General features: G+C 34.7%; 1 protein-coding gene across 3 annotated transcripts; it reads left to right on the top strand.

Annotated features, from left to right (window-relative positions):
• The first annotated feature begins 275 nt into the window (after positions 1-275).
• Positions 276-26,029, top strand: LOC122398516 (dynamin). 3 transcript variants are annotated; one of them, XM_043398451.1, is made up of 19 exons: positions 276-994; positions 1,663-1,736; positions 2,219-2,368; positions 2,442-2,645; positions 2,779-2,971; positions 3,259-3,468; positions 4,062-4,261; positions 4,440-4,585; positions 4,663-4,820; positions 7,230-7,256; positions 8,603-8,774; positions 9,081-9,326; positions 10,152-10,163; positions 10,477-10,683; positions 10,781-10,956; positions 11,068-11,073; positions 11,630-11,818; positions 14,648-14,743; positions 24,746-26,029. In XM_043398451.1, the coding sequence occupies exons 1-19, from the start codon at positions 831-833 to the stop codon at positions 24,807-24,809; spliced, it is 2,694 nt and encodes an 897-aa protein (XP_043254386.1). In that variant the 5' UTR covers positions 276-830; the 3' UTR covers positions 24,810-26,029. The 3 variants fall into 3 exon arrangements, with proteins under 3 accessions (XP_043254386.1, XP_043254388.1, XP_043254389.1); XM_043398453.1 differs by lacking the exons at positions 7,230-7,256; positions 11,068-11,073 and having other exon boundaries at positions 284-994; XM_043398454.1 differs by lacking the exons at positions 7,230-7,256; positions 10,152-10,163; positions 11,068-11,073 and having other exon boundaries at positions 285-994.
• Positions 26,030-27,394: the final 1,365 nt, after the last annotated feature.

Below are 27,394 nucleotides of genomic sequence, written 5' to 3' on the forward strand. Positions count from 1 at the left end.
ATAGCTAAGACCAATTACATTAACTGGTATTACCTATTTCGATTATCACGATAAGATAGGTAATACACAACGAAATAGAAAATCGTACATTAATTAGGTATGGTACAAAAGTTCGTTCCTTCTGATAAACGTGTACGATCGAGTATGAACCAATGGGGCAATCGTTTTTACAAATGTAATAACCAGAAAGTAGTATTCTCATTGGTCACCGCCTACTTTCATAACGATTACAAATGTTCCGCGCCAGTAAAAATATTTGCCGCGTGATGTTCAAAATCAGCGAGAACACACAAGAAGAAGTTAATCGAGACAGGATCGAGAAACGACAAAAGGTACAGTTCCAGCTTCCTTTGATAGCAAATTACAGCGGGAAGTGGAAAAAGGTCAGCAGCAGGAGGACGATATGGATTTTATCTCGCGGCGAAAAGTGGGTCACAATGAAGGCACCTATGCGCACGCTTCGATTATCGATTGAAACGTTACGTGCCTTGGTCCGTACGCTGGATCTCATTTACGGGAACGCAGTGGTCGTGGACGTTCGTGGTGTGACTTTCTCGCAGTAGGCCAGCGGCTGACATCTTTCATTTGTGATTCCGCCGTCGCGGTTTTTGGAAAAATGCGGTGAAATTCGATGTAGACCGACGTGTGCCTTCGCGAAATCGGCCATTTTGGTAGTGCGTGTTTCACGAAAACGGATAGGATCGCTTCTGGCAGCTACCCTCAACGGTTGTGCGTGGAAGTGGTGGCAGCTCGGTGTCGCCCACAGGACACAGCCGTGAAACCGAAAACGATCGTGTTCTTGGGTTAGTGAGCAAACAGCCTCGAACAAAATGGCAGGAAACGTGGGTATGGAACAGTTAATCCCGATCGTGAACAAGCTGCAAGATGCGTTCACACAACTTGGGGTGCACATGCAACTTGATCTGCCACAAATCGCCGTGGTAGGTGGTCAGAGCGCAGGAAAAAGTTCTGTTCTCGAGAACTTTGTCGGGAAGTAAGTATCTCGTCTCCTATTAATTCGATGTCTTCTTTTTTCCCCCCATCTTCTAACACGTTCCCAGAATTATTCACGATCGCTAGGAGAATTACACGGACGTTTCACCAAAGGCGTGGCGAACTACGCCACGTTATAGTTTTAATATCCGTCATCGGTTATTTTAATTTTTACTATCCCCCTTTTCTATGCCCCTTTAGGTTAACTATTTTAATCCCTATCGATCGTGACATAAAAATCAACTATATATTTATGATGCGAGGCCGCCTACACTGCGACCTGTCAAACGGTTATTCTTTCTCGTTACTGTGGTAACTTTTCGCTGAATTGTACGAAGTGTACTTTCCCAACGATTATTGGTTTAATTGTTCTCGGTGTAGGCGGGCATGGTGTTAGTTTCTATTAACATGACCTTTCCGAACTTACTCTACGTTAGCGGCGATGTTAATAAATTCATTTCTGTAATTGAGACGAATATAAAAAATACAACCATTAAACTCGTAACTAAAATAAAAGTAATGCGCTATTTTATGATAACAATTATGATTTTTAAATTTATATTTTGTGAATATTGTCATGTTAGAATTAAATATATATTCTGCAAAACAATCCTCTTAATATTTTCAAATTATAATAATTATGAGATCAATGATAATTTTTTTTTTCAGGGATTTCTTACCTAGAGGATCAGGCATTGTAACCAGAAGACCGCTTATCTTACAATTGATTAATAGTACAACTGGTGAGTCATCACAGATAAACAGATAAATAAAATTTAAAGTATGAGTATGAAATAATCAGAGTTAGAATTGCTTCCAGTGATTTATTTTATTGGAAATAAAACTTTTCAATGTAGCTAGGTTTCTAACTAGGTCAAACTATATAAAATCCTTTTTATATATTTTAACAAGAGTATATGATATTTTATTCTAAAAAGTATATTAATCCAATGCAAAACTTTCTTGATTTTGTATGTTTTATGAAAGCATTGTTTATCACATAAAGTTGATAAAGCATTTCTTAAGCATTATCTACCAAATTATCATGTTTCCTGCGACAATGAACTTCTGATAAGTAGGAAATTGAACCCGTTGCTAGTTTCATTGTATAATGTAAACTATTAGAAATATTTAGTCAGCGTTATATTATTTGAAAATGCACTTTAAAAAAGAAAGTATTATAGAAATTTTGCAAATTATTTTATGTTTTATTTCTTGATTATAGAAACTGCTGAGTTTTTACACTGTAAGGGTAAAAAGTTTGTGGACTTTGATGAAGTGAGGAAGGAAATTGAAGGAGAAACAGACAGGGTAACAGGCAGTAACAAGGGTATTTCCAACATACCCATCAATTTGAGAGTATATTCGCCTAATGGTAAATATATTTATCACCATACTTTGTATAAATATATATGAATAAATACTTAATCGATGTTTTTTATTGGCAGTTCTGAATTTAACATTGATTGACTTGCCTGGTCTCACAAAAGTACCAATTGGAGATCAACCAGCAGATATAGAAGCTCAAATCAAAGCCATGATTTTCCAATTCATCAAAAGAGAAAATTGTCTTATATTGGCGGTAACTCCAGCAAACACTGATTTAGCAAATAGCGATGCTCTCAAACTTGCTAAAGAAGTTGATCCTGAAGGTATATTATTAATCATATTTCAAATTTAATATAAGTAGAAGCGTTCGTGAACCCGATGGTCGGGTTCCCGAAAGTTTCGGGATTTTCGAGGAATAACAGTATACAGATATTTTTGCATTATAAACTGTTTAAGGTGTGCGTACTATTGGCGTTATTACAAAATTGGATCTTATGGATGATGGTACCGACGCAAGAGATATTTTGGAAAATAAATTGCTACCTCTGAGGCGAGGTTACATTGGTGTCGTTAACAGAAGTCAGAAAGATATAGAAGGTCGAAAAGATATAAAAAATGCTTTAGCCGCCGAAAGAAAATTCTTCCTAAGGTATAAATCGTTAATAAAGAATAATTGTTAACTTGCAAGGGAACGTTGAGGCTTGCCCCCTCGAAATTGCGTCAAACTTAGCGCGCATATATAATTATGGCGAAGACGTCAGTTTCAGCATTGATCTCTCTTTCGGTCTCAAAGATCGGCCAATATTCAAGACATTGTTGTAGCTTATGCCAATGTGAACCCGGCATTAAAGTCTCTCAATTCCGAAGGGGTCAAGTCTCAATGATTCCTTTCGAATGATTTAACAAAATATATATGACGTTGTTTTATGTAATTAGCCATCCATCTTATCGGCATCTAGCTGAGAGATTAGGAACGCCGTATTTGCAACGAGTTTTGAACCAACAATTGACGAATCATATTAGGGACACTTTGCCAGCATTGAGGGACAGATTACAAAAACAGTTGCTTACATTGGAAAAGGATGTTGACCAATACAAACATTTTAGACCCGATGATCCCGCCATAAAAACAAAAGCTATGTTACAGTAAGTATTTCTATGAATGTAATTTAACATATGTGATGAATTTTATTATAATTAGAATTTCTTTAATATTTCTTTAATATTTTGATTGTTTAATTTAATATAATTTTAATAAAACTTTACACTTATAAACGGGAAGAAAATTACAAATAGCGAATGCATATACATATAACAAATTTTATGTCTCGCATTTTGTAATGTATTTATAAATATAATTTTTACCAACTAAACTTACCTTTTATAGTTTTCTTTTAAAGCACATTATGGGTGGAGGGTCTTGACATTTTAGAGCATTTTCTTATTTTTCAGATCATGTCAAATGTATATGTAGGTATTATATTTATCTCATTGTTTTTTTTTAACAATGTGTGTATCATTTGCATGACAATTTTAATGCACTGTATATTTTCATTTAATCTACTAAAGAGTGGAAATTAACAATTGTTTTCACTAACGATGGGAGTTTTAACATACGAGTGAATTATAAATTCAATTTATAATTCCGTAATGTTAAATGTTGCGACTCTCTGCCCATATAATTGATATTATTATCGAATGATCGTCTACACGTCGATTGAAAGAAAACTATTTTTAAGGATGATACAGCAGCTCCAGTCAGATTTTGAAAGGACTATAGAAGGCTCCGGATCCGCGCAAATCAATACAAATGAACTCAGCGGAGGCGCTAAAATAAACAGATTATTCCACGAACGTTTCCCATTCGAAATAGTTAAAATGGAATTTGATGAAAAAGAATTGAGAAGAGAGATTGCTTTCGCCATTAGGAACATTCATGGTAAATCACTGCTACTATTTTTACACTTTTATTCTAAAATATAGTATTATATCGAAGATGACCCAAATCATTGATCGGAAAGTTTAATAAACAAAACTTGTTTACGTACGCGTATATAAAAATACATCGATACCCGTTTCAGTTTAAAAATATTATTGACACCCGTGTAATGTCATAGGTATCAGGGTTGGGCTGTTTACTCCCGACATGGCCTTCGAGGCAATAGTCAAGAAACAAATCAATAGACTCAAAGAACCCAGTCTAAAATGTGTAGACTTAGTTGTGCAGGAACTCAGTAACGTTGTACGCATTTGCACGGACAGGGTAAGTAAATTTATTACTTGTCCGTGAAATTTTAAACGATCCGTATATTTAACGGAGTTGTTCACTTTCTGCCGCAGATGTCGCGTTATCCTAGATTGAGAGAAGAAACGGAACGTATCATAACCACTCACATTAGGCAACGAGAACAGATGTGCAAGGAGCAGTTGGTACTTTTGGTTGATTGTGAACTGGCTTATATGAATACAAATCACGAAGATTTCATTGGTTTTGCCAAGTAAGTTATTTATATGTTAAATTATATGTTTTTTGTAGTTACTCAGCAAAATCAAGAGAGTAAACAATATGATAGACAAATTTTATTTTTGAAGATCGCACATTTAGCGCTATATGTTGTTCTTTTACATTCATGACTGCAGCTATAGTTTTTAATGTATTCGTATCCACCAATGTTGGGAACCTTGTTTGAAAAATGTGTCGTTGATCTTTAAAGTATTCAAAGTAATGGTACTATTTTTTCGTGATATCTAACAATAAAATTTCATATGAGTATTGATCGCCAGTTACGTTTATACGGATCTTTTTAATGCGAGACAAAAGTAATAAAAAATTGTATGATTATGCAAGGGAGTCCACCAGAAACAGAACGTACATATAGCTACCCTTCATTATTAATTCTTTAGCTCAATTAATGCTTAATGCGCGCGTATATATAAAAAGTATAAATACATTATATCTCTATAAAATTGTTTTTAATTAATTGATTACATCAGACGGTCGTTAATATCAATTCGAGGTTAGATTCGCCAGGACAAATACGTCACAATACTTATCGAACAACACTTTATTTTAACAAAGAAGCGTTTTCATAAATATTAAACGCTTTATAAAATTTTCTAATCTCTTCGTTTCTGAGTTAATTGAAAAGAAATCGCCAGATTCAAACCAAAAGCTTTTCGTAATATGTGGTATCATCCCGAATGTTGGTACAACGAACATTTTCCCCTAGTAGATGTAGGAACTCAAATGTTACTCTGTATGAAAGATGTGAATATGAGAAAATAGACTGGGGGACTACTGGACTTCAGAGTTTGGTGTTCTAGGCCTAATTAAAATACTTTTCTTTCTTGAAGATTGGAAAGGAAAACGTTCTTTCAATTCTAACAGATTTAATTTTCCATTTGAGAAAATATTGACGATTTCTATGAATCTGAGTAAAAATGACTTTTGTTCGTGTAACTTTTTTCCAGTATTGTTTTGTACCTTTAACATTTGAGATAATTTGTTGTTCTACTTCTGGTCGATTACTCTGTAGGGCGTTAAAATCTCCGGAAGAAATTCTCTGACTTGCAGCAATGAATATATTGCATGACAAATGTAAATTCAACACATAGTATAGCTCACATGATGATAATATGCTTTACTAATATGAACACAATATTTATTTAAAACATGGGTTTCTGTTGAGAAATCTTACATTAGATTTCCTAAAGTCAAAAAGAAAATGATACTTAAAAAAAAAAAAACTCACAGATTACATATACAGTTAGTAACATTAGCCTGCTTGCTAAATTTTTTTCTTTTTTTTGATGCAAATTGTATTGTATATGCCGATATATATTTGAGTTTATAATAAATATATATCCATATATGATACATGATTATACCGTATTTTCCTGAGTCAAACAATGATAAAAATAATGAGAAAAAATTATAATAAAGTTTTACATCGTAATTCAAATCACTTTTAATACTACACGCTTAATTGTGTTGATATGATGCTCGTAATCGGGTTCATACGGTGTATTTCAAACGTGCATGCTTTGCTAAAGTCAGTTCACATAGCAAGCTTTAAAACTAGCAAATATTGTTAGTCCATTTTGTCCTTCAAGGCTAAGGTACACGTTTTTTGTATCATTAATCAATAGTAGAATTTACTGCTGTTCTGTCTACTTCGTGTATACTTGTATGACACTCTGTGTCATATCTATCTATATATATATATGTATGTATGTATGTATATATATATACATAGCCATATTAAATTGTATCTCACATGTTTCCTCTTTGCAATAAGTATATATACTTCTATATCTTAATTCTTTATTTCTATATAACGAACATAATTTTCGTTCAATTTTTCTATTTTACGTATTTAAAACATGATTTATTTTCCAAATTTAAATTATCAAATAAAATGCAAAAAAAAAGCAATTTGGAAATGAGATATCGTGAACATTTCTCGTAGGTTTAATTTAATTTTCATTTCATCTCTATAGTAATATATATTACCTTGACTTTTCATTTCTTGAAACATAACGCGCGAATCCTAAAAAAACATTTGTATATTATGTCTTATGTTATTGTACAATTAAGAATAATTGAATCAAAATATCATAGTATTATAACTTCTGCTGTAACACAACCTTTTATATCATTAAAGGCAAGACATACTTAATATTAATTAATATCCCTAATTGTTGGCTAATTAGTCTTCAATATGATTAACTCTCGTGATGTATATACGTTATTAATACTGCCCTGATTAAAATTCTATGTTATAGAAATTTAACATATGTATGTCTTTCCTTCAATAACATAGCATATACACATCTCCTGACATTTGTTTCCATTCATTAATTCTTAATACTTCACAATTAAAGAAATAATTTAATTATATCGGCAGCGCGGCAGCCAGTAGCCATAATGCAAGGTAAGAATTATAAAGTACATTGGAACAAAGATTTACACTACATTTTTCTTCCTTTTCCATTTTCACGCTCTTCATTATTTTTTTTATATAAGCTTACTTTTTATTTTTACTTTCTCTAGCATTCGGTTTTATCCTCTTTTTTTTTCTTCTTTTTTTTTTTTTATAAATATAATCCATAACATAGTGATTTCCAATTCATTTTTATATTCCATACAGCAAAAAAAAATATAAGACGATATTACTTTAGTAAATTTTGATTTCCTTAAAAAATAAATCAAAATCCATTCTTCGTTGTTTAACGTTTTATTAATAATTAGTTTTTTATATAGTGCAATTGTGAAAATTGTGTTCATACGTGTGTATATCTGCAATTAATAATCTTATAAATACTGTCCTTTATAATTAACGTATATCGAGAAAAATGGAAATATAATTAATGAAAATGAACAGAAATCTTGCCAAACATTACACACTATTACGTATAAATTGACATTCACTTTTCTTTGGCTACATTTTTTATACTTATTTTACATAGTGTAGAACATGGTCATAATTTATGAGAAATTTAATTATTTTAATTTTTTTGTATATATTTGCACAAAACAAATATACTACCAAATGAACCATTCATTGCTTCGATCATTCGTAAATGCTCCAAATTGTATATTTCATACAGCACTATCAAATTTTTCACCATTTTCTGACTTTCTTCCATAATGAATGTAACATGCGCTTATGCAGTTTTTTATGCATTATGATTTCCTAAATTACCGCAGTGTTGATTAAGTAGTAATGATATTGTGTGTATTTTCATGTTACAAATGATGTGCACATCCAGAAATATACAAATGTGACATTTAATGCTGTATGAAAGAGTATATGCATGGAATTTGTGTGGCTGTATGTCATAGTTTTCATATATATCAATTAAAAACAATTTAAAAGGTAAAATTACATTTTTTTGAAATTCTGTCAGTTTTATTATGATCAATTATAAAATAAAAAAAAAATATATATATATTGCCCATGTGATTATCCTGTATACATTGTTATTCTTTTGTCATGTTTCGTTTTTGATGATTTTTATATTGTAAGTGCACATGTTTTTTGAAAATTTTAATTATTTAATATAATTCACAGTTTATTTAGCGGCAAATTAAATTTGAAATTGTGTGAACGTTTGTGTAAGTTAATGAACAGTTGCTAGGTTTTTACCCTGCTAGATCTTTTTATACAATAAACTAACAAGTTTTTGTGGCAAGTTGTTATAATGAATTTTTATACATGGGTATTAAAATATTTTCTTCTATTTGGCATTTCATTATACATTATTCCTTGTGTTACAGTGCACAACAGTCTTCAGAAAATGCTGTTAAATCCGGCCGCCACACATTAGGCAATCAAGTTATTCGTAAAGGGTACATGTGCATTCATAATCTTGGTATAATGAAAGGTGGTTCCAGAGATTATTGGTTTGTCTTAACATCAGAGAGTATTTCATGGTTCAAAGACGAAGAAGTAATTATAATTACAATTATTATAAGATTTTAATTATAACATCAATACTAACATTTAGTTTGTTTATTAGTTTTCACAACCAATCAAATTAACGCGTCTGCAATATTTTAGAAAATACTTTACTATAATATTGGATATTATTCTATATAACATCTACAAAACTTTAAAAAAAAAAACCAAAACCTAATTAGGTTGTTTAACTAATAAACACAGTAAATTTTTTTTAATTAGCATGCATGAAATTATATTATTATTATGACTGGTAATATACCGATACTAATCGCGTTTTGTTATTCTTTTCTTCAGGAACGCGAAAAGAAGTACATGCTACCTTTAGATGGATTGAAATTGCGCGATTTGGAACAAGGCTTCATGTCTCGGCGACATTTGTTCGCTTTGTTTAATCCAGAGGGCAGAAATGTTTATAAGGATTACAAACAGCTTGAATTGAGTTGTGAAACACAGGATGACGTTGACTCCTGGAAGGCCTCTTTCCTCAGAGCTGGAGTATACCCTGAGAAATCAACGGAGCAAACCAATGGAGAAGGAGAGGTAAGATTCCTCAATATTATTACAAAAGTAAATGTATGACGTATACAGAATGCATCATGCTATTGAGATGTGGTATGACTCGGTGCTGTTACATACAAATGTTTTTTAATTCATTGTATCTATTTATGTTATTACCATACAGTATTAAATAAAACGTTTACGTTTCAATGAGACAGAAGGCACAATTGTCCCCATTACGTGACGCACTCTGTATATTCAAATAGCTATTGTACTTCAGGAAACATTGCAGAATATTCAATGATCAAATGAACTCAATTAAAATGTACAAACGTATTGCGTTTCTTTTCGTTCAGGAATAAAAGTTATTTATTTATTTATATCTGTAGAAGCTCGAGATGATCATTATAAATTGTAATACCTTTTATTATGTTTAGAAAAGATTATTTTGATTTATTATAGGATAAGCAGCGGGTGAGTTGAAACGAGAAAATCAAAATTTTTTGCTTATATATTCTTAAACGTGTGGTGGTGTGATATTTTTACAGAACATCATAGTTGAAAAGATTTTTGTGTGATATTTTAAATTTATTTCCATAATTAGACGCTTTATAATGAAAAGAGCTAACTCCAAAATCTATAGTAAATTTTTTTGCTTTTTACTAAGCGGCCAATAATTGTTAGAAAACTGATTAGAAAATACGATGCAACTCGTGTGTATTTGCAAAGTCACTTTCATTTATTTTAATGGTATCATGTTGTAACACGAATATGAATTGCACAATTTGTGTCTGTTTATTGATTTCGTAAAGAATTAATTAAATTTTTGCATTGCAATGAATGCTTCTTGCCTCTAATCGACTAAAGGAAGGATACGAGGTTTGTACGATCGTAGGATCTTGTAGACATACAAAATACTGGACACTCACACAAATATAGGACACCTCCACCCGACTCTGCTTTTTAATTACGAGTACAATAACGCCACTAAAATACGAATGTGCTGTTTATAAAAATATTATAATTTTTCTCGCAGCGTTTCTATTTGAACGTAATATCAATAACACTTAAATTATTGCAAGTGTATTTTTTTTAAATATTTTTACGTATCACAACAAACTGTAAATATACAATTTTAACTTTTATTGTTGTAACCATTAATATGTAAAACTTGTGAATCACTTATTTATAGGGTGGATCAGAGGCTCAGTCATCAATGGATCCTCAACTGGAGCGTCAAGTGGAAACCATTAGGAATTTAGTTGATTCATACATGAAGATTGTTACAAAAACTACTCGCGATCTGGTTCCAAAGTCAATTATGCATTTGATCATTAATAATGCAAAGGACTTCATCAATGGAGAGCTGTTAGCGCATCTCTATGCAAGCAGTGATCAGGTAACAATTTAGAGAAATTTAAAATAGATTTTGAGTTCGTTTTGCAATCTACCTGTGTTGTTTAGTTTACTAATAAATTATTCGATGTATGTTGCAGGCTTCGATGATGGAGGAATCGCCCGAGGAAGCACAAAAACGTGAAGAAATGTTGCGTATGTATCACGCGTGCAAGGAGGCGCTTCGTATCATTGGAGACGTCTCGATGGCAACAGTTTCCACTCCCGTGCCGCCGCCAGTGAAAAATGATTGGTTGGCATCTGGCGAAAATCCAAGGTAACAATTATGTTATTATTTTCATTGTCGCTTATGCATTTAACTAATTCGGTATCTTTCAATCTTGTACTGCCTGCTTTTGCCACATACACTTGAACACCGTTGAAACAGTCTTGGGTAAGAGCCACTATGTTTCTACTAATTACCTATTTCCTTCTTCTTCTTTTTTTCTTATCTCAATTGAAAGAATTTAATTTTTTTTTTTTAATCTGCATATACACGTCGTGTGCTTTGTATTTTTATTTTGAAATGAGCCTCCTGCAATTTACTTTATGCTTACGTGTACGTGTCTATTTACTTATTTATTAGAATATGATACAAAAGTATTCGCGATTAAAATACAGTTGAACTTGGCTATAAGGAGCACTTCGAGATCAGTAAAATTTCTTTCTTATAATCATTATTTACTACATTAGCGGTAAGTTACGCCCGCCTCTTATTTCCTTATCAATTCTCGAGAACTTGATTGAAACAAAAGAAATATTCGATTTACATATCTACATATTATTTGCAATGATCTACTTATATGTATAAAACATTTCTTCTTATTATCAGTGTACATCGATTATGATTTGAAAACAATATTGATGTTTGAAACCTGTTACAGTCTTAAGTCTGGTGTCTTAATATATTACGTGAACTCTTTATTAATGTTGCAACGAATCTGTTACAGGTTATCACCACCATCACCTGGTGGGCCAAGACGTGGAGTGACACAGCCACCACCTCTTTCTAGTTCTCGAGCACCGCCGCCGGTTCCGACTGGCGCCCGGCCAGCACCGGCCATTCCTAACCGACCTGGACCCGGTGGACCACCACCGTCGCGTGCTACGCCTGGCCTACCTCCTCCTCTAATACCATCGTAAGTACAACAAAAACACAGTCACGTATAATTTAACAACGAATCTACCTTGTGGAGTTCAGTACAGAAAAACGTTTAAAGAGATGCATAGTTCGAAGCACTCTGTACCGTCAAGTATCTTTCAATTGTCAAGTTTTACACGTAAGAAATTTTTGCACAACAACGTTCTGCCAGTTTGTGTCAAGATAGTCCTGTGTCTTTGTAACGAGGTGAAGGTCCTTTTTGATTTAATCTTCGCTGAGAGTATTCAAAATGGAAATTTGCAGTTGCTTCTCCATATAAGCTTTGTGTGATTGGGGCTTTGGTGCTAACTTCACTTTCTATTGCAGGCGCCGACAATAAGTCTTCGCACTAACTCGCCTATTCGCTACTAATCAATACATATATATATACATATATCGATTGCATCTAGTCAGTGTACATTTTACACGAAATACAATTTCCTAATGCTACATGTTCTGTCTGCATATATTACAGATTATGAGATCACTGTTAATTAGGGGTGTGTAATTTGTAGCGTTTGCATTAATTAGTGACCGAAAAGAGCTCCGAATGATTTTGAGCAACTTATATCTTCATCCGCTACGCATCTGATCCGTACCAATGGCCCGCATTTGTTTTCGAGAGGTCCAATTATTTCGTAAGAATGACCAAGAAATCATTTCTCATTATTTCGATCGTGTTTTGCCCTTTAACAAGATTCCGAAGCTTTTGTGCTCATTTTTCCGAGTCATCCTAACGGAGTTTACACGATTTCGTACATGAACGTTTGCACACCTCTAATTAAAATCCTAATTGTCTATGGATAACGATTAATCGGTACTAGTGGAAAATCACTAGATACAAAATTGCGCTCATTCGTAACAAATTAAACTAGATAGAGTGATATATTTCTTTCAATGTAAATTAGTTCGACGGAATTGTACATGAAGCCTGTATATACAACTAAAAAACGTTGTGAAATAGATGGTCTTGGGTTCTTATCGCAAGTGAATAGAAGTATTCATTCGCTTACTAACAGCATGACATTTTAATTATAAACAGCCGCTCATGAGATACAATCACAAGTGTTTATGAGGCATATTTAACATAAGAATTGTATGAGAATGTAATATACGATACACGATGGTCTTGCAATACATGTTACGTCTGAAAGCTTTTAAACCTTCTAATACCGTTGCTTTGTTCCTGTATTATTAATTCGTTGAACTGTATTGACATCAATTTGAAACTGTTTGTCAATCGTTAACTAGGGACAAATATGTCGGTGCCTGCATTTAAACATTATTTACTTCTAAAGGAAGTTCGCAACATTCAATCGTAACATGACAATTCCGCGTTGTACGTGTTCACCGTTTTTTCGATCCACGTGTTCAAAGACGATACATACTTAGGACGTTCGGTCTATAGTGTAGAGTATGTCCGGTTTAAGTATATACACGCAATTATTTCTCAAACAATCGAAGGTGCAAAAATAAGCTGTTTGATTTAAATAGGAATATATAATATTATTACTTGTGGAGATTTCAATATCGCTTTCAATTTTTCTATGTGAAACCATGGTATTTTCACGACATGATACACTTGAAAAGTAAGATGGTTTCATTTAGAAAAGTTCGAAGTATTAAAAATTCTCTCAGCGTGTTTAATACTAATGTGATGTGTTTAATACTAATTAACGTTAGTCTTCGACGTGTAGCAGTTTATTTTGTATTAAAATATTGTAGTGTTTAAATTCTGTATGGTTAATTTTTAGTCGAACAATTAGTGTGTATTGTTGGTGAGGCTTACAATTGGGAAAAAAATTTTGTATTGCAGAAACAACTAATTATGCATTGGTCATCAGAATTTATTAACTGTGAGCAGTAATTAGCAGTAATTTGTTTTGTATAAAGTAAACTAAAATTCTAATTGATATTTACTCATATATAAATCTTGTGATATTATTTTACTTTAAAATAAGTTGAACTCTAAATGTACACGTATGCGCCAGTATCCTGAAGGAGGTTATTTATAGCGCTTATCTCGTTTGAGAAATGCCCTCGTTCTTAGATTTTAGTTTAAAATTGTACAAATATTTTGTGGTACATAACGTGTGGTAAATATAATTTATTTATTAGTGTGATCGTTTTACAAAGGCGAAAGTACAGGCAAGATTGATTGAAACTATCTTTTTTAAACTTCGAACATTTGGGAAACAGTTGCGTGTTGCACATTGGAACTGGACATACTGTACATTACAATATAGGTCGAATTTATATCAATCGAGGTATACAGTAAACCCTGTTTGTATGTCACTCGCTTAAAAGCAACAATTACAGCCCCGCCGCTATTACTGTTAAAATACAAATTTGTACATTTTTCACTATATTTTCATAAAAATAGTGATTTTCCCGGATGAAAGTGAATTCAGACACGATCTTATCTGGTTCATTTTTAATTACATGATTAATGATGATTACATGAAATTAAAAACAATCGAAAACGAGGTTATGTTTGGAGTCGTTTTTCTCGCCAAACAGTTGGCAACATATTCATGAAAATATAATAAAGAAATGTTAATATTTTCGCTTCGAAGTTTCGATCGTCGACCGTATGTAATGCGAGACTCGTGCGCCGAACTTGAAATATGAGACCAAACCTCGTTTCAGGATAAAAGATAGGTCGATGTATGCGATGAGAAGCGGCACGTAACCCGAATGTATGCAAACCAGCGGATTTTGATGACATACAAGCGGGGATTATTGTATAGTATACTATTAAGGCATTGCAAACAAAAAAACAAGTGTGATTTATGGTAAAATCCGAGTGTCCGTGGTGTATGTTTAGTCGTGGGGGTGGTCTACAGCAGAGGGTGACGCAAGCCGCGACGCAAGCCGCTGCTAACGCCGCTGTGAACGAGCTGATGGATGCATTCAAGATCAAGTAAATAGACTTGCTGTCCATAATTTTCTATAACGGAGTCTTTACCCTTAACCACCATTACGACGGGTACTCTTATTTAAGTTGCGCAAGTAGATTGGTAGACTGTTCAGGGTTGAGAATGAACACTAATTCGATGTCCTTACTGTTTTTCTCGATAGAGTTTCCGATAACAAATTTCTTCCGCGTAACCGCTATGTTTCTTTCTTTGCTCTCTTTATCACGCTCTCTCCCTCTCTCTCTTGCATGGTCCGAGAAATTGAATTAACAGCGTTGATGCCTTCGAAGAGTGTATATCATTATGAATATTACGTGCACATAACATATATACAGAAATAAGAGCACGCGATACGTGTGCGTTGCGTTGTTGCGTAATGCTATGTAGAAAATACGATTAAAGGAGTATCTCTGTATATTTGTAACACGTGTAACTTGCTTCGTGGTATTCCGTGTATATTATTCTAACCCCCCCTCCTCCGTGAAAAGATTAACCGTTTAAAAGAAAAAAGAAAAAAAAGAAAAGAAATATACTTTTACGAACAGCAGAGTTAACGGGCGTGCATTGTGTAATTGTACAATGAGATTTATCCGATCGGATAGTACAGAGGGGTACAAGAAATTTCCGAGTCTAATGTATAAAGGAAAAAGGTATATAGAAATTTTTAACTCTGTTTCGCTCTCGACGCTGTAAAGCAGAGGGCGCTAGAAGCTCGTAGATGTGTAAAGACAAGAGTTATATATCTTCAATATAATTGTATCCAGTGAATCTATCCTGGAAAGTCTACCAGAACCCTATAATGTGATCAAAGGTAGTTTCGATTAGACGGGATTCCGTTGCGAATGTGAAACGTTTTGTATTACAATTAGTCACGGTGAATTCATCGATTGCGTAAAGATATTCGTTTCCAAATTCTGTTTCCGTCTCGCTCGCGACGAGCAAGGGGCAAACAAAAAAGAAAAGGAAAAAAAAAACACTAAAAATATTAAAAATAAAAAACATAAAACAAAAATGTCATGCTGTTGGGAAAAAAAAAAAAGTCGAAAAGATCGTCGAACGTTCGTTTCGTCGTGTATTGATCGATCTTCGAATCGGCGACAAAACTGTGTTAATACCGAATAATTTTAAGTATCGTAAAATACAGTCACTGTTTCTCTACCTCTTAAGATGTTCACCGTATTTAGTTCCATCTTAGCCGTTAATATTAAATACCGTACGAGGATATACATATATACATACACGCATAGCTGATCCCTATGAAATATTAACTACAAAAAAAAGAAAAAACAACGTGCTCAGACATAGGATGTGATATAGCGTAGAAATGCTTCGAGGATTTTGCATGAAAATCCTGAGCCGCGAATCCAATACACTCTCTTCTCTCTCTCTACTCTACCCTCTACTCTAATCTATCTCTGAATAGGTCTAAACTGACACTAACTGATACCGGATCAGAATTAATTGATATAACAGTAATCGTATATCGTTAACAATGTATAATGGATGTATATCACGCGTCGGGCGTTCAGGAGCTTTTTATTGTATTACGGAGGAACTTGTTGTTTCCTAGGCTCCTCGACCGTGCTTGGCAATTTAGTTACATTGTACGTGTATATAAGGAGGAATATAACGATGTGTAACACGTTCTTGTAATCAGACGCATGCGCGTCTCGCGAAGCAACGTGCTTCGAATTTTGCGTAGCATCTTCGATGATCCGGAAAACACTTTTACTGTACGATAATGTCGTAATATTTATATATAATTCATAATTATATATAAATGTATAATATTACGAATATTTTGAATTATATATAATTTACATATATATTTATATATGGGTATATAAATATAAATGTACATAGATATAATTTTGGATAAGATTATTGTAAGGGAACTTTGAGGGGGACGGAGTACTTGATATTTCTTCTAACTGCCTGTGGGATTAACTGAAATTATTGTACAATTTTTTCCATTTTACAAAAATTCTCTAAAATCTTTTGCGGAGACTAAATTTGTTTTTTTTTTATTACGTTAATTTCTTTTTACTTCGTGGTTATCGATGTATAAAAGTTTGAGAATCCCAAAATTACACATATCTCGTAATTAAAAAGATTTTGATGTAATATATCCTATATAATACAGTTGACCCTTCTGCGGAATTTGAGTCATTTTAAGCACAAATTTAACAATTCCACATTGAATTAAAACGACAGATATTTATTCGAAAAAATAATATTATTTGTCAAATTGCGAAATCGTTGCATTGCTTTTATAATTTAAAAAAAGCGTACCGATAATAAATTCGTGGTTTAATAAATGAAGTTGCAATTATCGTTTGGCTACGTGAGAGTTAATTCTGAACATTTCTCTACACCGAATTATAATCTCGGAATAATATACACGTACAGTTTAAATATTTGCGTACGAACTGTCGGTGTTTACTTGTTCCATTATCTCGAACACAAATATTAACTATCAAAATTGTTTTTGCGAAACGGAATAATTGTATTCCAGAAACGAAGCAATCACGGGATGAAGTAACACGTTATTTGTGATAGTGCTCCAAATAACCTTATTTTCATATTACGGACGAACTGCCATATGGATTATGGCTAGAAATATTGTGTAACATATTGAAACAAGCAAAGCTTATAATATAATAGCTTAATGCAATTAGAAAGAATATTGTTCTATATATGTGCTACTTAAAAGTACAAATAAAATAATCGTGTAAACGAAAGAACGCGCCGGCTTTCGTCGCGAGAATCACAAAGAGCGGCGCATTACCCGTGGGTTCCTGTAAAACAGAAATAATGAAATTATGAAATGTTGTTACGAAAATTATAAAAGATAATTCTATTTCTGGATATTCGAACCCAAAAGATATGTAATATATTTGAACATTATTCATCTTTTCATTATTTTTTTCAATTTGCTTTCGCGTATGGTTAAAGAGATTCCACAGATGGGTTCGCGTTTATGTGATTTGACGTTGCTCCGTTTCACTCGCGCAAGTTTCCCTAAAAAAAAAAATGTCGCGCGTTCACGCGTGAACATTCACGTGTAATGGTCCCCCGCGGTTCGACAGTCGGCAATCGAGAGCTTGTAAACGAGCATTCACGTCTAGTGGCGAGTTCGATTCTTCGAATGGCTCTACACAGTGACGCGCGGAATATCGAGAGTAGCGATCGAAGTGCAATTACAGAAAAGAAAATATTATTTTTCGTTACAGCAGAACGTCGAAGGTCTACCTGGGTAGATAACGATTTTTACGAGAGCATCGACAACGACGGGCTCGCTTTTCTCGTGTCACTGCGCCCTTCGTGTTCGGTTTTATCGAGAGAGAGAGAAAAAAAAGAACAGGAAGGACCACGAAAGACTGCCTTTGTTCCACTCGGAAGGCGATCGTGCGATTCTCGAAATTCAGATGATCCTCTTCGATAGTTTAAAGGGCCTAACGAGACTCGGTACTGTTGTTCGATTTAACATGAATTTGTTTTATGATAAATTTTAGCGAGATACGCGACTTCGTGGGCCGTACAATGTCCGCTTGTTGTTTGATAGTTTGTTGCACGATGCCGGTCGAGGAACGTACCTTTTTCGATACAATTCGCTTGATCGATTATTCACACGGAACACCCCACACAGCTCGTGACTTAGATTACTCTCTGGATAACAGTCGAATCGATACGTACCAATTGTTCTGTACGATATGTATCGCGGTGTGTGTTGCATTCGATGAGAAACACCAAAACGAAGGTTTAGAGATATCGGAGGAAGACTCACGAGCAGAGCCATAAGTGGTATTATTGTAATGTTACTGTACAGAGCTATCTATATATCTGCGTATATAGATATACGAATACGTATAGATACACACGTACTAATCATTTTGTGCACTGTAATGGCAGAATTAAGTAGATCGTACGTTGAAATTACAGAGATAATTAAGATTACGATATGATTATTATAATTAACGACATCATTATATTATATACTGTATAGGATTAAATGGTAACGTTACGCGTTTCAGTGGCGTGTAATGGAATCCATGTTCGGTAGATTATGAGACATTTTATTTTCGAGTTACACTCTTAGTATCGTTTCTTTGAAACAGTTCGTTCTTGTTAATCGTCGAACGAGACGATAGAAATATGATAGCTATATAACGTTTCGACAATTGGGCATATCAAGTAGATACGTTCGCGGAAAAATGATCATTATTTAGTGTATCCCAGATACTTTGATGTTCGTCGCCGATATACTGAGGGTTCCACCCTCCCGAAATTGTGCAAGCCTTTATTCAGGAAAATCTAGTATTGTCTGAGAGATTGTCGCAGGTTCGGGACCGAGCTGTGACAACTTCTCAGGCATTGTGAAATTAGTCTCGCCGGATATATTTAATATTCGGTTGTTGAATATTAGTCGTCTAGCTCTGAATAATTAAAATATGATCGTGTTTGGTATCATTTTTATCGCATGAATCTCATCTATCCGATCGAAGCAATTTTATAATGATGAAGCAAAGATTATAAAGATTATAAATGGTATTTTTCTTACTTTAGCGCAGCAGTGCACAACTTGCTGGACCAAATAAAGTAATATTTTTTCAGGCTAATTGAAACGATACATCCGAATTTAAAATAATGTTCAGTTTATTTGATGTATGTATTCTTTATCTTCCATTGACTTCTTGAGGCTGACGTTGTTTCCTAGGTATAAGCTGCTTAATATTTGGCCTCTACGAAGTTGCAACATACTAATTGCACGGATAGTGTTTATATTTTCATTGTTTCCGATCTATCTCGTTAACAAATGTAAATGCTGCCGGATATACTTATTGAAAAAAAGTACATTGTTCGAAATATTCAAATAAGAATCGTATTTTTAAATGATGTTATCGTATCGTGTTGTTGAAATTTCATAATTAATAATTACGTGCTCGATCGTACTCGATCAGAAAAGTTGGTCCGCCATTGCTTTAGTGACTCATTAGTTCAGTCATCATCGCTTGATGACGTCAATATGTGGTGGGGATAACTTCGCGACAACTTCTCAGGCAATACTGTACCAAGGGCTGATTTGCACCAAACGTTCTAGTTTGTTTCAAGAGATAAATTATTTTTATCGTAAACGATACTGGCTGGGTGGAATCTTTGTTACAAACGTTACAACGAAAGACGATAAGTGAAGGAACTACGATGGCGGCGAATCGCGACGCCTTCGACAGCCTTCGCGATTTCCGATCGATGTTTCTTTATACTCGCACCGTCAATTAACCGATCTTTCGTTCGAAAAAAAGCCTTCGTATAATTGTTTATTTGTACTTCGTGTATTGTGCGATCTGTAACGATACTCCTCGCGTGTATCGAGCCTAAAATAAAGGGTCTTCGAGAACAAACTCTCGACTTTCAGGACTAGATCCGATGAAACTAGCGTTGGCGATGTCTAGCGACGTCGTCGTTAACAGTACTAGACACTACTAACAGATGGATGCAAAGGATATAGTAATTAATCACCGTGTGAACACTAGAATAATATTGTTATCGTACCTAGCATTTAACCGTGGAACAGAGAAGCGAATGTGCGCGCGTTTGTGACAGACTGATTTATTTGGACGTCTTAACCTCTTTAGGGGCGTGTTATATTTTATTTAGAATTAGCAAAAATACGAACTGATATTTATCCACGTATATTTATGCCAATCTTGCCGCGTTATATTGTTGGACAGTTTAATTGCGAACGAGCATTCGTCGCGAGTCCTACCAAGCATTTTATTATCGAATAATTTTTTATAGAATTTCTCCCATCTTCATAATTAATATAATTATTGTTTTTTTTTAAATAAATTAGTTGAGGAACAGTTTTAACAGTATTACTTATAGATTATAAATTACGTGTTTCATAGTGGTCTAGTGCCTAGTGATTTATCGTGGGGGAAAACAATAGTGACCTTATTAATTCTTCAACGGTGTAAAAAAGTACTAAAACGTTTTAAAAATACATTATTTATATTGTACGTATAATTCTGTATAGTTGTTTAGACACTATTTTACAATTAGCGAAGTTCTATTTTCCTATTTAAATATAGATAACGAAATTACAATAATACATTGCTTGTTAAGAGTTACGATGAACATTTGCTTGCCTTAAAATTAAGCATGTAACGTTCGGTTGAATACGAAAATATTAATTCCTAATTTTAGTGGTTTACTTCCATGTTGCAGTATTTAAAGTAACTAGAAAACGAAGCGTACACATGTGTGCCAGTATCCTCGAAGAGGTTAAGTACTCGATAATTGTAACCTAGCGTGTAATCTTTACTTTCCTAAGGAACCGTGATACGTTTAAACGTGAATCGTTTTCTCGTTTATTGCATTCGAATATTTCATTTCTCTCGATACATTCGACGATCGTTCTCGTAATCGATTCCGTTTCTTCCGGGTCTTTGTTTGCGCAATAGAGAGAGGAAGAGAAAAGAAAATAGCGCGAAACCGTGACCGACGAAGGGAAACCACGTGACCCCGTGACGCATCCTTTCACGCCACGGATTATTATACATGCTTCCATCTAAGAGCCTTAACTATAGCGAAGTTCTAGTTGACAAAGCTTTACACACACCGTGTAGCGCGAAGCATAAGCGTGATCTTCATGTACACGAAACGATGCACGTAATTGTCGGCGAAAGGATTTGACGGTGGTACGGATAGGCGAACGAAAACGAGCAGGAGTATGTAATAAGTCGATCTTCGACGGAAACCGCGACTAGCGCCACGATTATTTTCGCGAGTTGTCGGAACGACGACGGTGGCCAGTCGCGGTCGAACTAAGTAACCCGATGCGACATCAATGGTGAACCCTTGGATAAACGGACACGGATATATAATAACATCGACGAAAAATCCACAGTCTCGCGAGATTACGCAGCTTCCTGGATAGTTTTTAATAGCGCGTAGCGTCTTCGTGATAATTTTTATACCCGTTATCACTGATTTTTATAGAAATTTTTTTCTACGTCCGACGAAGAACGGAGGAGGCGCTCGTTGTATTCTTCGCCGATCGAATGGTTAATTCATCCGCCGTGTATTGTTGTACAAAATTTGCCCGTATCGGAGCAAGGGGGCGCATTGAAGGGGTTACTTAGCGTATTTCTTTCGGATTGTGCACCTCACGCGACTCACACACGTTGTAAATCGCGCGGGTACAGCGCGCGCGATATACACACACCGTTTTCCTGCAATATAAATGTGTATATAGGGAATAACATGTTATAGATTATAAATATATATATATACATCTATATATATATATATATCTATATATAAAAGAATGAGAAATCGAGAGAAAGCCTGTAGATGCCCGATGACCGGAAACGCATTTCCGCTGGGGAGTTCGCTGAAACTAGTGGGACGGGTTCTGTTATCTATATCCGTTGTCTCTGAATACTTTTTTGTTTCATCTTCTTCTTTCTCTTCTTCTTTTTCTTCGTTTGTTCCAGAAATTTAGAGAATATTTTTTCCTCCGTTAGACAATTGTTTCTCCAAAATGTATTTGTTCGTGGCCATTATTTACTTTGTTTATTGTTATTAAATTTGTCAAGTTCCAAACAAAAACCTAAAGTTAAGGTCTAAATATAATATCACATATCGAGCTATAGAAAATCTAAATAAATACAATTTGGAAAAACATTTTTGTACATTCTCGAGACTATATATTTACTCGTTAATTATTAACGCCTCTTAATTTTTGTGAAAGTTTTGCGTGTGATAATGGTTTGTTTTCGTTCGTCGAGAATGTGGGAAATCAAGGTTTCCCCAAACGCTGAAATGCGTATTCGCGTTCTTGATTTTTCTTTGATCGATCCCCCCCTCAGTGCTGGCGTTTAATATTTCCTCCTAACGCATCCAGGATTTTACTTGTGAAGTAATACTAATAAAACTCATTATATTTATGTGCACTGAAAAAAGACGTTCGAGATTCGCGGAATTCAAGCCGGATTCGCTTGGGAGTTTAACCTTTTATCTGCTCGAGCTAAAGGAAACATTTAACGTATAAACAATTTCAGCTTTTAACGATAATTCGATAAGATTTTTTACTTTCATTTAATTTTTCCGTACGTTCGTGAGAGTAATGATTGCAAAATAAATAGAGAAATTAATTCAACAGCGAACGAAAAGGTTAACGAGCGAAGTTCGAGCGTCTTTATATATGTACGATCATTTTTGCATGCGTTTTCGCTACTGCTTGAGCATGCTGTGCAAATCTGTTGACTTTCCTTGGCAGATCATCATACCATCCGTGTTGCTTTAATTGTATTGTTTATTCGTTTATATAAGTGTATCTATTTATGTATCTCACATCACACATTTATATCATACATCGTTTCTATTATTATTTGTGTCGATCATTTGCTCGTATTTCACGTTCTAACGCGTACTTGACAATGTTACTATCTTTTCATTATCAGTTTTACATCATAGAAAAGATATTCCATTTTATGCGAATTCATTAGCACATCATTACTTAGTATAGTAAATAGTATATCTGGGCGTCCGGTTAAATTCGTGCGATTTACTTTTTATCAGTCACTTCGTGCAAGTTACGATTAATCGAATTCTCGTAATTGTTTTAAACATCGAAGAAAAATTTAACTGGATGTCTGACAATCATATTTTTATTTAGCCCTTCGAATACGAAATGTGACGATTATGGTCGGGTAATCTTTTCCTGGCATTATTTGGGTCACCTAATTAATTAGTTTATCTTCGGAGATAGAAAAATACATTTCTATCTCCGAGTGAAAGTTTCAAGGTCACCGACTTGTTTTCATACGAAATAACATATTTTCTTGTTTATCTTTTAATAATGGCTTTTATGAAGAGTCGATGACCCGTGAGTTCAAGGTCACACGGGTTGAATCGCGACGCAAAATTATTAAATTCCACAAACATTTTGATAATTTGCGTGAAATATAAAATGCCATCAAACTTAATATTTGCATTAAGTATATGTACGTATTTTTCTTCGTAATTAAACTTCAGTGACCTTACATCGGCGAAGGTCAACTCTGCAGATACGCTTATACATACATTGGATGATATTTACATATCAAATGAAGTTCTTAATTGCAGTTTTATTTAATACGTTCGCTACCACCAATAAGTTGAAAACCATCCGCTGCAGGTCGCACTATATCAGTAGAACTGTTATTTAATGTAGTGCATGCTTGCGACTATAAACAAATTGAATTGTATTTCAATTGGGTCGACTGAACATTCTAAAAGATGCGTTATAGTCGATGCAGTAATTCCTGCTTTCAAAAAAAAGTTTTACCGCGAATTCTAGTGACGTAATCGTAGCCACCATTGTTTATGTTTACTCAGCGCGAACGACCTTCGCTCAGTCGACTCGGAATATCATCACTGGACTGGTCTGATGTTTTTGATCAGTTAGGCTAAACATGACCTCATTTCGACTAAGTAGTTTTAATAATAAAAATCATAGGTGTTTACAAACAAAAATTAGTGTATGTAAATCTCTTACAATTTTTCAAAGAATTCGACATAATGTTTTGGATCTATTTCGCTTAAAAATAACTGTAAATATTCCCTAAATTCATCCTTAAAAATATAAAAATCTCCGAAGGTATTGTAGGTTCCCTTTGTGATGATCATCTCATCCCACGTATTGTGCAAGGAGCGTAAATTGTCGAATACTCACAACTGTATCCAAATGTTTCGATTCTATGTACTCGTAGATGTGACTTACTTTTAGCCAGTAATGACAATTCGATTAACCATGACCATAGATGGTACAGCCTACGATCTCTGTACAATAGTTGTCGCATGGTAGCGAACGTGTTAAAGAAACATTCGTGTTCGAAGGGCGAAACGATCGCGGGTTTCACGAGTTTCATCGCTACTTTATTTCGTTCGATACGCTAGATCGCCGCGTCCTTGACGCCCAATCGACGTCACCGACTATTTAATCACTGTCTGTGTTATAGGCGTCCCGTACCCAATATTCCTCCCCGAATCCCCGACAGACCGTACTACGGCCGATTAAACTGAGCTAGTCCATGGAGAGCACACTACACCTGTGCGCATCCACGCCCGAGAGTATTCGAGGAATGTCGTTCTGAAACGAGCCGATGACCGGGACACGGGAACAAGCTCAGGACAAAGCTGGGAGACGTCACTCGACGTAAAACGAGTGACGTCGATAATCCGGGGTGACCCTGGACGCGTCGTTCGGGTCTGCGCCCTCCTTTGATCTCGACAGCCACGAGGTAATTGCGTTCGTCCGCGCGACGAGGGAAGATCCCAAAGGAGGGACAGCACGATCCCACGGAGCAGGAGGAACAAGGCTGTGCCAGAAAAAAAAAAAAGAATAAAAAGTAACGAGAGAGAAAGAGGAACCAAGAGAAACGAACAAGACGAATGGCCAGCGCTAAGGGATTTAACGGTTCGTCTAGTCTGTTGCTCGATAGTCGGCAGCCAGAGATTCAATCCAGTCACACTTCTTACTTCTTCTTTCTCTGAGATTTTTTTCGTCTTCTATGTTTTATTTATACCGCTAGACGAGTTTAGGTTACGTGTAGTTGCTAAGTATTAAAGATGGCGCGCTGGTCGATGCGCCCGCGACGAACTCCGATGGAACGATTTTGTTTAGCTCGTAACGCGGTGGCGACAGACGGTTTTCCGAGAAGAAGCGGCGCGGTTATCGATCCGTACTCGGAATTTTCGGTTTCGTTCGGAGCTATCAGTATTATAGGTAAGAATGGAGAGTCAACGATGTTTCATTTTTCAGTCACGGGATCGCTCCAGGTTCGGTTGGATCGCCGTCGGTTGAACGTTAACGCGGACACGTGTATCGATCGTTATCTTTTCGAGAGGTGTAGCGTTGTGAATTCGTATACCGTCATCTGGGGTGGGATTGTGCCACTTTTCTGTATATTTCACAACGGATCCTGATTTCTTTTCTAGCGAACCTATAGTCGTAGCAAGATCTTTGGCTGTTATGTTAAAAAATTTTGTTATCGTAGTCGGTAAGGCGTAAGCAATTGATCTTTTACAATCATATCATGAATCATGAATCGTTATACAAAAATAATTATAATTAAATATATTATGAAAAGTATTGGCCTGATTTTTTTATTAAATTAGAAGGTTCACTTGCTTTAAACAAAAGCTATCCTTAAAATGTGCAATATTACTATAATAAATTGTACAAAATATCTACTAGGATGCTGTACAAATACTGATTCAGTCTATGCTAGAACAACCTATGTATATCTAATAGGACTTCTAGTTACACAGAGTGACCCCTGATGACGGTATTGCCTTAAATTTTAGAAGAGACTAGCAAGGAAATCAGGACTTCCCCCCCTTCCACAAATTTTAATTTTAATGATAACATTATGAAATTCTATACCTACGGAAATCTTGTGTATGATATTACCTGCAAATGACCACTAATTATTTAAAAGATCCAAATCAATATCTGGGAAATTTTACTTGCTTGATATGTCATAAACTATCGAACGACAAATCTGTAGTAACTTAGCGAGTATTATAAACCGAATTATATATTTTAAGTTATGTATTATGTAATGGAAATTGATTGTAAGATAAGAAATATCTATGATAATAATTCATATCCTACTTTTGAAAATAAATATTGCAATATTTAATACAAACTAATAGTCAACGCTTCTGAAAATTACTTTTTATTAATAAGACGAGATCAATATATTTTTTCTTCGGGAGAATATCTGTTCCTATGATACTCTCATGGAAGAACTGTCTTTGACATTTTTACTTCTTATAAATTTTATTCAAGTTAGAATTTGTAGAAGAAGTTATATAACTGTTTCGACCATTGTTTGTAACGTGACGAAACAAATGATTTTTATATTCATTATTAATATAATATTTTAGTAACACGTTGCAAGTTTAAAAAGAGAAGATTGATAAAGATTGATAATTAGTGGCCGCCTGCAATTGATATTGTACACAAGATTTCCCATAAATATAAACCTTTCATGCCATAATATTGTCATTGAAATCTGAGCTTGAGAGTTCTAAAGCTGGCCTTGTAAACGTCAAAATGGCCGCGACAGACACTGGCTCTGACTTCTTGTCCGAAGACTCGTGCTCCAAAGGTATCGCGTTCAAACGAGACTCGCGGACGATGTGTAATGTGCAACCCGATTACCTCGATTCTAGGTGAAATTTGCTAGAGCAAAAAGCACGCGGTTCGGTCTACGATTTAGCTAGGGATGAAGTGCACGGTACGATATGCGATCGACAACAGCATTCCAGTTAAACGCCTGTGTAAAACTCAAAAAGGAACGCCCCACGATTCGTTGCGACGATCGTGCCAAAACGTAACAAATCCTTTTTGTACGAGTAACTTATTCAAGTACGATTAACGATGCCATTTTACAGCTCGAGTTTATATAACACGGATTTACAATCGAACAACGAACTTACGGAACGAAAAATTCTCTCCGACTCCCATATAACGTATTGAAAAGAAAGAAAAAGAAAAAAACAATTCCCGATTGATATACGCGCGATGTTGTTCATTTTTATCTATTTTTACGGTTATTTTTGCATCTTAATTGTTTAGCCGTTGTGATAGTACGAAGCTT

Source organism: Colletes gigas, unplaced genomic scaffold (assembly GCF_013123115.1).
Source record: "Colletes gigas isolate AHSC1104 unplaced genomic scaffold, ASM1312311v1 Colletes_gigas_Sc00011, whole genome shotgun sequence".
In the NCBI taxonomy this organism is placed as follows: domain Eukaryota; kingdom Metazoa; phylum Arthropoda; class Insecta; order Hymenoptera; family Colletidae; genus Colletes; species Colletes gigas.